This window comes from Hylobates moloch, unplaced genomic scaffold (genome assembly GCF_009828535.3).
Source record: "Hylobates moloch isolate HMO894 unplaced genomic scaffold, HMol_V3 SCAFFOLD_7, whole genome shotgun sequence".
NCBI lineage: Eukaryota > Metazoa > Chordata > Mammalia > Primates > Hylobatidae > Hylobates > Hylobates moloch.
The window spans coordinates 124,376,179-124,390,024 of record NW_026652282.1 but is presented as its reverse complement, the minus strand read 5'-3'; the positions used below and the strand labels follow the sequence as shown (position 1 = coordinate 124,390,024).

General features: G+C 50.2%; 1 protein-coding gene across 1 annotated transcript in view; it reads left to right on the top strand.

Annotated features, from left to right (window-relative positions):
* LOC116811212 (sterol-4-alpha-carboxylate 3-dehydrogenase, decarboxylating-like) overlaps positions 1-3,724 on the top strand; it is a 27,716-nt gene extending 23,992 nt beyond the window's left edge. Inside the window, exons 5-6 of the mRNA XM_032756278.2 lie at positions 454-501; positions 3,557-3,724. Of these exons, the coding sequence (XP_032612169.1) occupies positions 454-501; positions 3,557-3,724 (216 nt within the window). The remainder of the gene's footprint in view (positions 1-453; positions 502-3,556) is intronic.
* The last annotated feature ends 10,122 nt before the right edge of the window (positions 3,725-13,846 follow it).

The following is a 13,846-nucleotide window of genomic DNA, read 5'->3' as shown; positions in this document are numbered from 1 at the left end:
GACGGGGTTTCACCGTGGTCTCGATCTCCTGACCTCGTGATCCGCCCGCCTCGGCCTCCCAAAGTGCTGGGATTACAAGCGTGAGCCACCGCGCCCGGCCACAGGCGGCTTCATATTATACTGATTTGTTCTCTGTCTTTTTGTGTCTCTCTGTTTACCCCCTCCCTTGCCCCCTCTTCTGGGTTATACATTTCATTCCAGTGTCCTTATACATAATGAAGGAAGCTGTAGGAAGCTACAACCCATTTGTTAGTTCTGATGGAGAACCGTTTCCATGCAGACCAATACTAGAGTGAAGCCTCTAGACTTTGTTCAAGATACTCTATCTTCAGAATATCCCAGAAGAAAAACAGAAGTTGTTAACACATGGGTGAGACTTTACATATACATTTCATACTGACAGTGAGCTTAGAGCAAAAGCTGAAAGCTGAAATGACTGTAATTCCTCCCCAGTCTCTGTTGCTTGTTCAGCTCCTTACATGCTTCCACATTCTCTTTCAGGTACGTTGCTGTGCCTGCCTGCGTTGTTTTTTGTTGTTGTCGTTGTAGAGACAGAGTCTGAGTGTGTCTCTGTTGCCCAGCCGAGAGTGCACTGGCTCATCACAGGCCCAATCATAAAGCACTGCAGCCTTGAAGTCTCGGGCTCAAGCAGTCCTCCCACCTCAGCCTCCTGAGAGCAAATGTGCGCCGCCACACCAGGCTTGCACTGTTTTCACAAAACATTTCTCTTATCAACAGAGTTTTGTTGTTTTTAGAGACAAGGCAGCGATCCAGCCCAGTGGCATGCTGTTTCATATGTTCAGCTCCTCTCCTAATGTGGGACACTGGGCTGGGTGACAGTAAGCCAGGGAGCAGAAGGGGCTCCTTCCCTGCAGCTCACCCTCAGAACCCTTCAGGCCAGTTTCCAAAGGGCATAGCGTAGAGGATAATTCCTCCGAATGAGGAGAGACTGTGCTGCCCTCTGCTGATGGGGCAGGGGGACATAAACATAAATAAGACAGCCTTTGCCCCTAAGGCACTTAGAATCATGGTCTTAAGATATGTTCACAAGCCCCTGTAATGCCAGGCAGGACATGATACACACACTTAAGACGCAGTAGTAAATGTTCAGCTTCTGTCCAGGAGGTGATGCCTTGAGTCGGACCTTGAAGAATGGATAAGCAGTGAGACTTAACTGTCGAAGTTGGCATTTCAGGCTAAAGATGTCAGAGTGTCACAGTCAATGGCATGTTGTAGTTTAATTAGCAGCACGTTGTGTTTCTTAGGGGTCCATGAGATAACGGCGTCTTAGATTCAGTGAAGGACAGACATGCCAGCCTGCTTTGGGGTGGGGAAGCCAGCCAGACCGATGGTGCAAAGCTGAAGGGGATGTACTTTTATCTCCTGGGCAGTGGGGGCCAAGAATCGAGGAGACCATCGTGGCTCTTACGTGGAGCCTTCAGACAAGAAGCAACAAAGGCCCACGCAATGCTGGAGTTGGGCGGGGGTGGTGGGGTTGGGGGTAGAGTTGAATCCTTACAAGAAGTGGCCTGGAAGGGGTCCGAGCTCAGCACCGGATTTGCTGTGGGGAGTGAGAGGGGGAGGAGGCCACTCAGGCTGGAATGAAGCCGCAGAGCAGCTCTAAGCTGGTGGGAGGATGGTGTCGGGCCCGGAGTGAGTGAGGCCAGCAGACCTTGCTGATGAGCACCAAGGGCCAAACTGCCCTCAGCTTCGACCTAACCACTCGCTCAGAAAAATACTAGCTGCCATCTAGACCAAAGACGTCCCTCATGGAACCTCTTCTCTGCCCTCTCTGTTCACTCATTCAGACCACAGAAAATCGTTGGGCCCTGCCCTGCGCTTCAGTGGTGAACAAAACACGCAGCCCACAGACCAATATGTTATTCAAAACTGCTGAAGTTTCCAAAAAAGAAAAGTGCAGGGTGCTATGAGAGGGACATAGGGCTGCAAGCAAGCCTGGCCCAGGTGGCGATCACGGCAGAACAGTTGCAGAAACAGTGTCTGCTCAGATCCGAAAGATGAGGCTGTGCACAGAGACCCTGAGCCCCCCGCTGGCCAAGCTGACGACCTCCCGGCCACTCCTTGTATTTCCCTGCATTCCTGACCCAGACCCATCTCGACCCACCCGTTTGGAGAGTCTAACCACCAGGAAACCATAACCTCAGTACCCCCTGAGAGCTTGTTAGAAACCATCAGGCCCCACCCCGGACCTACTGAACCGAGACCCTGGGCTTGGGCCAGCACTCTCTTCACAAGCCCTGCGGATGGTTTCTGACCAGTGCAGGAGCCTTCCTGCAGATCACTGAGTCCAGCTTGAACCTCCCCTTGGCCGCTGCAAGACTGAACTTGCCCTACTCACAGGCCCAGGGCCTGGGGGCCACCCGCACCCATTTCTTTCCTGACAGCTGATGGCTTTGCAGTACACCGCCCTAAGATGGCACCCTGGAGTGCAGACCCAGGCCTATGTCTGTCCCTCGTGTCACATCCCATCTGGAGAATCGAGGCCAAGGGAAGGCAGTTCTCTCCCGGACTGGGGACAGCTAGAAGCCCTATTGCCGAGGGCTGCGTGTCCTTTGGGATGATCGCATTCAATCCCTCTTCCTTCCCTTCCCTATCGACACTGACCTAGTTCAGCACCTGACCCCATCTGCACCTAGGTCAGGTGTCCTGGGACAGCCGACCTGATCTGTCTGCTTACTCTCGCCCCTCCTCCCATCCAGCTGCTATGTGTACACCTAGGGTATCCTGTCTCTCTGCTAAAAACACTAAAGCAGGGCCCGATTTTCCCCCAGCCCACATTTCCAGCTCCTTCCACTGGTCTTCACACCTGCTGTGTTGTAGCCAAATGGAACCACGGTTTCCTGCTCACACCCTGTCATGCATCCCCTGCTCAGCCTGTCATGACTGCATGCAATGTCCTCTCCCCGCTGTGTCCCAGCTCCAGAATGGCCCGTTCCCTTCCCCTAAAAAGCCATGCCTAATCCTCCCAGTTGGAAACCACCTCTTTTCTCTGGATTCCCAGCCTGGGGCCCCTGACCTGTGCCTCATTTTGTGTTTCCTATTTGTGCTTTTTCCCGCCCTCACCAGGCCAGGAGTTCTTAAGGACAGAGGCAACCAGTGTCCCCACAGCATAGTGGGTGCTCCCTGTCTTGGAATCCTGGAGTTGCAGTAGCAACAAAAGAAAATGGTCCCAAGAATGGGGAAAGGCACAGCCCATGAGACTGGGTTGAAGCAGAGAAAGGTTCCCAACCTGACATTCAGATGGGGACTTGAGAAGTCTGTGAACTCCATAAATTCGATGCAGCCTTTGGGGGTGTGGGTGTGTGTGTGTTTGTGGGTGTCTGTGTGTTGGCATGAAAGGGCACATGGCTTTCACCAGCTTCTCAAAGAGGACTGTGACCTAATAAAAACTAGTGAGTGGAGGGGGCCAGCAGCTGTCGGGGGAGGGGCCAGGAGAGACATGCCAAGGGCAGAGTGAGGCTCCCAGGCCTCATCGTCACCCCTGTCTGTGTGTGTGGCTGGCTGTTCCATCATGGGGTCCATGGCTTCAAAACAGGCAAGCACTGGAATCCACGAGGAGGAGGGCTCGCCAGGCAGGACGGCAATGGTTGAGGCCTCTGGCCCCAGCCCTCTGGGCTCTGGTGCCCATTGCCCCTGGAAGATTCTTAGCTTTCTGGATGAGACAGCCCTTGCTGGTAGAAAGCTCTACCTTCTGCTGAACTGAAACACCATTGGATGTGACTTCCCTTGTCCTCCCTCATTTCCTCCCTCACCAAACCCCAGCAAGTGCAGCTTACACAGGTGCTGTTCCCTCCGGTATCCCGCAGCTCATCAGCAGCACCATCCTCTGCTCAGCTCACCTGCCTCAGGGCACCTGGTCCTGCAGGGCCAGCCGCTCTTCTTCAAACTCCATCTCCACCATCATTTCTTCTTTGCAGCTGTCCCCCACAGGTCTCTCTGGCTTCATACAATGGCTGGCCTACATCTCCATCAAAGCACTTCCTCCATCACAGGGCAACCATCCACTTAGCTGCCCAGATAGAGCTCTACGAATTGCTTTGCTCCTCAAGGGCTTTTGATTCGTTACGTGTTCCAGGGAAGTAAGCATGCCCAGTTCGTGTGCCAAGACTCCAAGGGCATTTGCAGGAGAAAGCCACCAACTCATTGGCCAGCTGGGGGAGCCCCAGAGAAAAGAGGCCATGGCCAAGGGCACTCAAGGGCAGTTAGCAGAGCCAAGGCTGGACCACTAGCTCCTGATCCCCCAGGCCAGCGCACCCCAGGTCACCCATTCAGATCCAGGCAGCCTAATGCCACATAGGTGCCCATGTGGGAAGGAGGCAGTCAGGATATGGGCGCCAACCTGAGGTTCTCTTAACATGAAGGGCTGAAAAAGCACAAATGGATCATTAGGAACTGTGAGAAAGAAGATATGTTGGCAGACACTAGAACCTTCCATTCCAGTATGCATCTCTTTTCACCAGCACTGCCTAGTCATTGATGGTGGAAGACTCCAAAGGATGGTGGACCCAAAGTCGAGACTCTTTGCCAGCTCTGCCTCTTACTGGCTCCAGGAGGTCTGTTCATATTAACTCATTCAGCCCAGAGAATTTCCCAAAGAACTTTCTAGAGTGACTGGGTTAGGGGAGAAAAGGAGGGAAGAGGATGGAGGCCTCTCAGCTTCTTTTGTCCTGTATCACAGCCTGGCTCCCAGCAACACTTTCGGGATGCCTCTTGTAGCAGGTACTGGGAGACATGCACACCACTGGCTTTGTTCTCCATGGTGGGCAGGGGGAACATCAATTCAAAAAATTTTAACTGGGCACCTGCCATTTCCAAAGGGTTGCAGAAGTGACCAAGATAGAGCCCTTGCCCTCAAAGAGCTCCCAGTCCCATAGAAGAAATGAAATGCAGAAATTAATAACCCAAGCGCTCCTTCCTTTAAGAGCAGAGGTCAGCAAACTATGAACTCAGGCTCCAATCTCGCTTGCCACCTGCTTTTGTAAATACAGTTTCGCTGTCACACAACCACATCCATTTATTTACATATTGTCTAAGACTGCCTTTTCACTACAATAGCAGAGTTGAGTAGTTATGACAGAGGCCATCTAGCCTACAAAGCCAGTCAAAATATTGACTCTCTTGCCCTGCATAGAAAAAGGTTTTGTGGTGGAAGAATGAAGTCAGAGAAAAAAAGAAGAAAAGGAAAGGTTTGTCAACCTCTGCTCAATAGTGACTGAGAGGCCATGAGCACATGATGCTCAGCATCACTACTCATTAAGGACATGCAAGTCAGTACCACAATGCGACATCGCCTCATCCCATTAGGATGGCTACTATCAAAACAAAAAATTAGGCCAGGCACAATGGCTCACGCCTATAATCCCAGCACTTTGGGAGGCTGAGGCGGGCAGATCACTTGAGATCAGAAGTTCGAGACCAGCCTGGCCAACACGGTGAAACCCTGTCTCTACTAAAAATACAAAAAATTAGCCAGGTGTGGTGACAGGTGCTTGTGATCCCAGCTACTCGGGAGGCTGAGGCAGGAGGATTGCTTGAACCTGGGAGGCAGAGGTTGCAGTCAGCCAAGATCACACCACTGCATTCCAGCCTGGGTGATAGAGCTTGGACTTGATAACTCCCTGGAGGGTGACATGGTGACATTTGTGTTTGGATGGTGGGGAGAGTGCAGGGAGAGGGACCAGAGGTGGGGCACCAGTGGGAAACTACCTCTAGTCCAGGGGAGAGACGATAAGAGTGTGTCTGTCCTGAGGAACAGGCAACGGGGCTATGGTGCAGACGTAATGAAGAGATGATTCTGTGCAAGAATGGACCATCCATGGTGATTGATTGGATGTGGGGCTAAGGGAGGGGAAGGGATAAAGAGAATTAGGAGGCTGAAGCTTAGAAGAATTGGTGGCCAGCCATGCCTTCTGCTGAGCTAGGGACCCAGGAGAGGATGAGATTTGGGTAGCAGCAAGGAAGAAGCCGAATTCCATGCTGGCCATAATGAGTTGAATGAACCTTGCGGTTTCCAGGTAGAAAAGTCTAGAAGGCAAGACATAGTTATTTCGGACATCTTGGATTATTGCTGCTACCGAAAGCCACAGGAAAAGCAGGAGGATGAAAAAATGGGACCCTGAGAATGAAGAAGTGGACCAAATACCCAGGCATCAAGGAAAGCTAGGGAGGAGGGATCAAGCTTGAGAGGATGGTCAGCAGCGTGGGTGGTGCTGGGAAGTTAAAAAGGCTGAAGACTGAGCAAGGAAATGTCCCTGAGATCTAACACTGAACACCCACTTTATAACTGGCCTTGTGCTGGGGGTAAGAGCCACGGTGGTAGACAGTCTATCCAAGGGCCTTTCCAGAACTCCTGATCTAGCTAAGGGAAAGAACCACAATTGATTCCAGCTGAGCTAAGCGGCCCCAGGGCAGCTGGAGCACAGCCTGTTTGGCAGTACACTTGTGCCCAGCGTGGATTTTCATACCCTGCTCATGGACTTGTGTCCTTTCTTCATCCTTCCTTCCATATTCTTCCTTGATGGTGCTCTTCTCAACCGTAGATTTTCTTAGACCTTTTGGGGGCCCCTCCAGCTTCTGACCCAGACAGTGCTAGCCAGGCCGTGGGCACTACAGGTTTGTTGAGTGGTTTTGATGGGAGCGGATCAGAGGAAAAACCAAAGACGAATGCTGAGCAAGATGATAAGAGCAGGGTTGAGGGAAGGAGAGTGCCTCCTCAGCCGGTCAGCACCTTCCCAGGTGGTCAAGCACTTTCTCCTTGGATCCTCAACAAGCCTGTTGAGTCCAGCAAGGTCTCCCAATATCCCCATTTTGTATAGGGAAGCCCAAAGTTTCAGACAGGGAAAGGGGCATTCTGAAGATGCACAGCGAGTTAGGGACAGCATCCTTTTCCTCAATGGCCTTCTACTCTCTTGGAATAATGTTGAGTGGCCTGAACTCCTTGCCTCTGTACTGGCTGGGAACACTAGATGTATTCCTTTCCTATGACTGCTGTATCAGATTACCACCAGTTGAGTGGCTTAAAACAATGCAAATGTATTATCTTGTAGTTCTGGGGGCCAGAAGCCCAAAATCAGCTTCACTGGGCTAAAGTCCAGGAGCTGGAAGCTGTGAGGCTTCTGGAGGCTCCAAGGGAAGAGTTCCATTTTCTTTCCTCTTTTGAGCTTCTGGTGGCCGCTTGTTTTCCTTAGCTTGTGGCCCCTTCTTCCATCTTTGAAGCACGTTATTCCAATCTCTGCTTCTATGGTCACATTTCCTGCTCTTCTTCCGTAGTAAAATCTCCCTCTGACTTTCTCTTATGAGGACACTTGTGGTTACACTTAGGGCCCACCCAGATAACCCAGGATAATCTCCCCATTTAAAGATCTTTAACTTAATCGCATTTGCAAAGTCCCTTTTGCCATATAAGGTAAGAAGAGTAACAGGTTTCAGGGGTTAGAATGTGGACATGAAGCTGGCTAAGAGAGGCAAGCCCTTGGGTAAAGTGCCACCTCTCAAAAGACCCTGCTTGACTTCAATAGGCTGAGGACCTTGAGCAAACTCTGCTAGATCCCTACAGCCCTGTCTGCCAGAACTATCCAGATCGCTCACGGGGCTGGTTTGGCACCAGCTAGTGATTGTGAAAACTGAACAGAAGTCACCAATAGGATGGTGCCAACTTAGTGCTAGAAAATGTGGGAGGATCGGCAGGGCAGATTCAAAAAGGCCCGAGAATCCAGCGGCCCAGGTGAGCAAGTGCCTGTCCCAGCACTGCCTCCAGGATCGGGACTGGGGCTTCCAATCCTGGGTCTGGACTTCAGGTCCTGCAGGGGAGGGACTCAGACTTACACATCCTCTTTGTACCTTGTTTGCTGCTGGGATTAGAATTTAGGGGAGTGAAGTTCAGGGACTAATCAAAGGCCTCCCAGCCAAAGGCCACCTAGCCACAGCCCAAACAAAGGGGCTACCAACATGGTCCTAGGTGGCACTGAGACCAAGCCTGCAGAGACTGGGCCCTGTGAGAGAGGCAAGGCAAGGCCCCAGGGCACTGCAGGCTGTTCAGGTGAGGGCACGTCATGCCACTGTGGAACCAGGAGCTCCCAAGGTCCCTGTTCTGTTAGCATGAGTGTCTGATTGCTCCCTTCTTCAAAGCCAGCTCTGGCTCAGAACCCGGGGTGCTGAGACACTGCCTTTGGTGAGCATGGGCTGCTTAGGAGCTTTAGAGGGACTCCTGCTGAACTCGGGGGCCTCTCTCTGCAATGCCTTCTGCCCTGTCTGCCTGCCTGACTCCCACATGTATGTCTATGGGCTAGTAGCCTGGTCGAGTGAGGCTCCTTCTGTGCCTGTCCAGTTTGGCACCAGCTAATGATTGTGTCCAGGGGCTCTGGACCTGCCTCTTTCTAGACCAAGGAGTCCTCAAAGGCAGGGCCTGCTGGGAGCCTCCCTGTGACCCCTGCAGTACCAGCACAGGCATTCGTGCCATGAGTTGAATAGAACTGAAGAGAAGGGAGAAGCTTCCTGGGGGTGAGCAAGAGGAGGCTTGAGAGCCCAGGAATAATGAGAAAACAGTAATGGCCCAGGGCTAAAGGAATCCTCCAGAATCCGAGTTCTGTGGATCCAAGTTGGCCTGGGACTGCCTGAGGATGGAGCAGGCCCTGCCCAGAGGCCTCTTGGAGCCAGCCTCCAGCACCTCCTCAGCCTGGCCTTCTTCCTTCAGTGTTTAGAGCTGAGAGAGCAGGCTACGGGGCACGTAGCTCAGCCCTGCGTTGCTTACACAAGTGGGCCAAGACTCCAAGAGGGGCTGAGATTTGGCCAAGGTCTTTGAAGAAGGAATGCCCATTCATGAAAGAAGAGCTATTACAACTTCTATCTCTTCCCAGAGTCTTCTTTCCAGTTCTTCCTAGAAAAGCATGGCCCGCTCAGTCATTCTCAGGTTCCTGTGCTGAGAACAGGAGTGAGGAAGGGAAACTCACAGGAACGAAGCACCCACTGGCCACTGGAGATCAGATGGGCACCATTATATGTTGGATAGTATTCCTCCAAAAAATATGTTGAAGTCCCAACACCCAGTGCCTGTGAATGTGACCTTATTGGGAAGGAGAACCTCTGTAGATAGAATCAAGTGAATATGAGATCATTAGAGTGGGCACTAATCCAACATGATGGTGTCCTCATAAGGAGAGACAGAGACACAGACACCTGTGGGAAGACAGTCACATGGAGATGGAGGCAGAGACTAGAGTGATGCAGCCACAAGCCAAGAACACCTGGGGCTACCAGAAGCTGGAGGAGACAAGGATCCTCCTCTAGAGGCTCCTGAAGGAGCGTGGCCCTGCTGATACCTTGTTCTTAGACTTCTGGCCCCAGAACTGGGAGATCGTTCATTTCTGTTGTTTCCAGCCACCCAATTTGTGGTACTTTGTTCCAGCTACCCTAGCAAACTCATACAGACACTTTCACAAATGTCTCACAACAGCCTCGCAGCCAGGCAGAGGTGGCAGCATTGGCTCCGTCTTCTCATTCTAATGTCAGCTCCTTGCATTACCTCTCCAGGCTTGCCACCGCCCCAACTGTGAATAAACAGTGCTCCTCGTCTTCAAAGCCCTTTGGAAATACTAATTAACTCTCAGCTAATTGAATGAAAGAATGTGAAGCTCTGATGACATCATCTCCATCCTGTGCCCAGATCTAGCCACAGGCGAAATCTGGGACTGCTGGGCTATGAGCCTTGTCATGTGGGAACATGTTGTGCCCATGAAAACATGGCTGGGGATGGCCTTCTACTCACTTTAGCTCCATGGGCTTCAGAAAACAGCCAGCTGTGGGCACACTTGGCCAATCAAGCACGCATAACACAAACGGTTTCTGTGATTAAGAGTTTGTGTGGGTGTGTGTGTGCGTGTGTGTTAATCACATACCTTTGCACTCTGCACATCACTGAGATTGTCTTATTGGCCGTTCTAAACAGAAGCTTACAAATACATGTGTACTTTCGAATATTCCTCAGAATGCATCCCTGTGATCCTGAGGGCCTGTGTACCCCCTGCCTTGTAGAACCAAGAAGAATCCCCCTGCGTCCAGGGCCCCAGGGGGTGAGCATCAGTTGAGCTGGGCAAGTAGCTGCGTGCAAGGCCTGGAGGCAAGAGCCTGCAAGTCAGAGGCCGTCTGAGCCAGGAGCCAGAGCTGAGAGAGATTCCAACCAAGGCCAGAAGGGCGTGAGGAGGAGGCGCAGGGCTGGGGCTGTCCCCACCACAGCAGGGTCTTTGGTGGACAGACAGCAGGCATGCTGCAGTGGACAGGGTCAGGAGACGAGGGTTAGAATCCTGCCTTTGACTGTGCCACTCATTAACCTGGACAACAGTGACAGGCCCATTCCAGGTCTCCCTGACTCCATGTGATCTCTCCTTCATCCTCCACCCTGTGGCCAGGAGCACCATCCATGCACCAGGCAGATCTGCTCCTGGCACTGACCACTAAAAACCTCACCCATGTGTCCCAGGGGATGGACTTGAACATGATGGGTAGTACAGTGACCGTCTTTGTTCAATAACAAAGAAAGAAAGAAAGAAAGAAAGCACATTCCTGCGCAGTTATCTTTCAATCCTTCAGATCATGAAAAAAGATCAAAAAACTAAAAAAAACCCCAAAACCTCAGAGTTCCACGCTCTCGTGTTTTTTGACTTTGTATTGAAGCATAATATACACTTCGAAAAGTGCATGTCATACATAAGTATAAGGCTTGATGACTGCTCACAAGGAGAGCATATCCATGTCAAAGCACCCAAACCAAGAAACAAGATGGCCACTACCCTGACATCTAGCAGCAGAAATTAGTTTCACCCATTTTTCTGTTTTATTTAAAAGAAATCGGCCAGGCGCAGTGGCTCACACCTGTAATCCCAGCACTTTGGGAGGCCGAGGACGGTGGATCACCTGAGGTCAGGAGTTCAAGACCAGCCTGGCCAACATGGCGAAACCCTGTCTCTACTAAAAATATAAAAATTAGCTGGGTGTGGTGGTGTGTGCCTGTAATCCCAGCTACTTGGGAGGTCAAGGCACAAGAATCACTTGAACCTGGGAGGCAGAGGTTGCAGTGAGCAGAGGTCGCGCCACTGTACTCCAGCCTGGGCAACAGAGTAAAACTCTGTCTCAAAAAATAAAAATAAAAACTAAAAACAAGAAATCACTCTATATGTGCTCTTAGGTGTTTGGCTTTCTTCCCTCAACATTATGTTTGTGAGCTGCATCCATTTGTTTCTACACTCATTGTCATTGCTGTAGAGCATTACATTGTGTGAAGACACCGCAAATTACTTGTTCCTTCTACCTTGATGGGCATTAGGGTTGCTTTTGGCTATAACAAATAGTTCTGCTCTAGGTATTTCTTGGGTATATGTTTTTAAAAACATCCATAGGCTGTTGAGTGGGAACCTGAAAGTGGGATTACTAAGTCAGAAAGTATGTGTGTATTTGGCTTCAGTGGGTAAGCTGAGTTTCCCAAGTGGTTGTACCAACGTACCCTCCCAACCAGTAAAATATGAGTATTCTAGTTGCCAACAATTAGTATTTTCTGTCTTCTTAATTTTATTTTATTATGTATGTATGTGTTTATTTATTTATTTTTAGAGACAGGGTCTCACTCTGTTGCTTATGCAGCAGTGCAGTGGTGCGATCTCAGGTCACTGCAGCCTCCGACTCTTGGGCTCAAGCGATTCTCCCACCTTTGCCTCCCGAGTAGCTGGGACAGCAGGCGTGCTTCACCATGCCCGGCTACTTTTTTATTTTCTAGTTTTTTGTAGAGAGGAGGGTCTCGCTGTGTTTCCCAGGCTGTTCTCAAACTCCTGCGCTCAAGCAATCCTCCCACCTCGGCCTCCCAAAATGCTGGGATTACAGGTGAGCGCCACTGTGCCCGGCCTGGAGTTGTTTATTTGTTTGATGTATTCTGGATGAGGGTTTTGTTGAAGACGTGTGTTGTGAAGATCTCCCACATGTTGAGTATCCTTTCACTTTCTTAACAGTGTGTTTTGATGAACAGAAGTTTCTCACTTTAATATGGTTCAATTTATCACATTTTTGGTCACACTCAGCACTTTTTGTGTCACACTTAAGAAATCTTTGGCTGTTGCAAGTTCACAAAGACACTCTCCTGTGTTTTTCTTCTAAAAGCTTTATTGTTTTACCTTTCACATTTAGGTCTGCAGTTTGTGTGGAACTGATCTTTTTATATGATGTGTAGTAAGGATTCATAGACATTTTTTTTCCATATGGGAACCCGATTAACCCAGCGCTTTTTGTTGAAAGGCCAATCCTATTCCTACTGCCCTGCCCTGTGGTGCTAGTGTATCTTTAGCTTCTCAAACACTTGCTAACTCTCTGATTTGCTGTTGGAAGTGTTAATGAGTTAAAACAGTTCAGACCCCAGTTATCAATCAAGCACTTATCTAGGTAGTGTTGTGAAGGTGGTTTGCAGATGTGATTAAAGTCCTTCATAATTGACTCTAAGTATGGAGATTGTCCTAGATCATCTGTGCAAGCCTCAGCCAATCAATTGAAAGGATTTAGGAGCAAAGCTGAGACTGCCCTGAGGAAGAAGAAATTCTGTCTGTGGATTGCAGCTTGGGCCCACGTCCAGGAGTTCCTGCATGCCCTTCCTGATGACCTGCCTGATGGATTTTCGACCTCCCCAGTCAGCCCCCACCACCACATAAGCCAATTCCTTGTCATAGATCTCTTAATATGTATCTCCTACTGGTTTTCTTTCTCTGGTGAAACCCTGTCTGATACATGCCTCCATCTCCCAAACAAGACCGAAATGGTTTCAATAGTAAATTCACTAGCCATTCACCACAGACTAGGCAAAGAGGGAACCTTCACTAATGGGAAGGGAATGGAAGAAGAAAATGAGTCTAATCTCAATCATGAACATAGATTTAAAAAAAAAAAAACTCTACAAAATCTTAGCCAAGTATTCAAAGGATCTTATGCCATGACCAAGTTCATGTTGGTATACACTGCAATTGCAAACCAAGTCTTGCCAGGCCAACTCATCTTAATGGAAATGATGAAATTCAGTTGAGAACAGTGGCAGAACAACAGTCAAACTTTTGAATGAAATGCACTTTAATTCAATGTCCTCTCCTTGAATGTCTTCATATCTTTATTATCCTTGATACTTTCATGCCCCAGGATCCAAAGCTGAGAAACCAGCTTGAGGAAGCATCCTGGGCCCACAACTGATTTGGTTCCACCCCCACATCTCTCTCCTAAAACTCCCTGTCTCACTGTGTCCACCTCACTGAGAAGCAGTAGTCCTCAATCCTTGGAGCACACCTGAGTCTGCAGGGATACCTGGGAAAAATGGGAACTGTCTCCCGGGGCAGGTTAGTTGACCTAGTGGACTCATGTCTCTGAAAGGTTCCAGCTGACTTGCATTGGTATCTAGGCTCACCCACTTTCCAGCTGTACGGCCTTGGGCAAATGACCTCCCTGCTCTGAGGCTCAGCATCCTCCTGTGAACCACATAGCCTCCCCAGCCCAAAGGGGAGGGAAGAGTCACAGCTCCTTTGCCCACCATGCAGGGTGCCGCATTGGTAAGGGCAGCAACCAGTGGGGAGCAAGGGAGGATATCCTTTGGGCAGCCTGAGTCCAGGAAACACAGCTCTGCCTTGCTCAGCCCCAGGAGGAGCCGCACTTCTGCCAGGCTCTCAGCAGGGCCAACAGGAGCAGCCAGGCTGAGCTCACATCTCCCTGAAAGAAAGACCACCATGGGGGCATTTCCTGCTGCGGAGAGGTGGAGTGAAGTCCTTGCTCTCCTTGCAAGCAGCCGAACATTCAAAGTGAGGCTGACAAG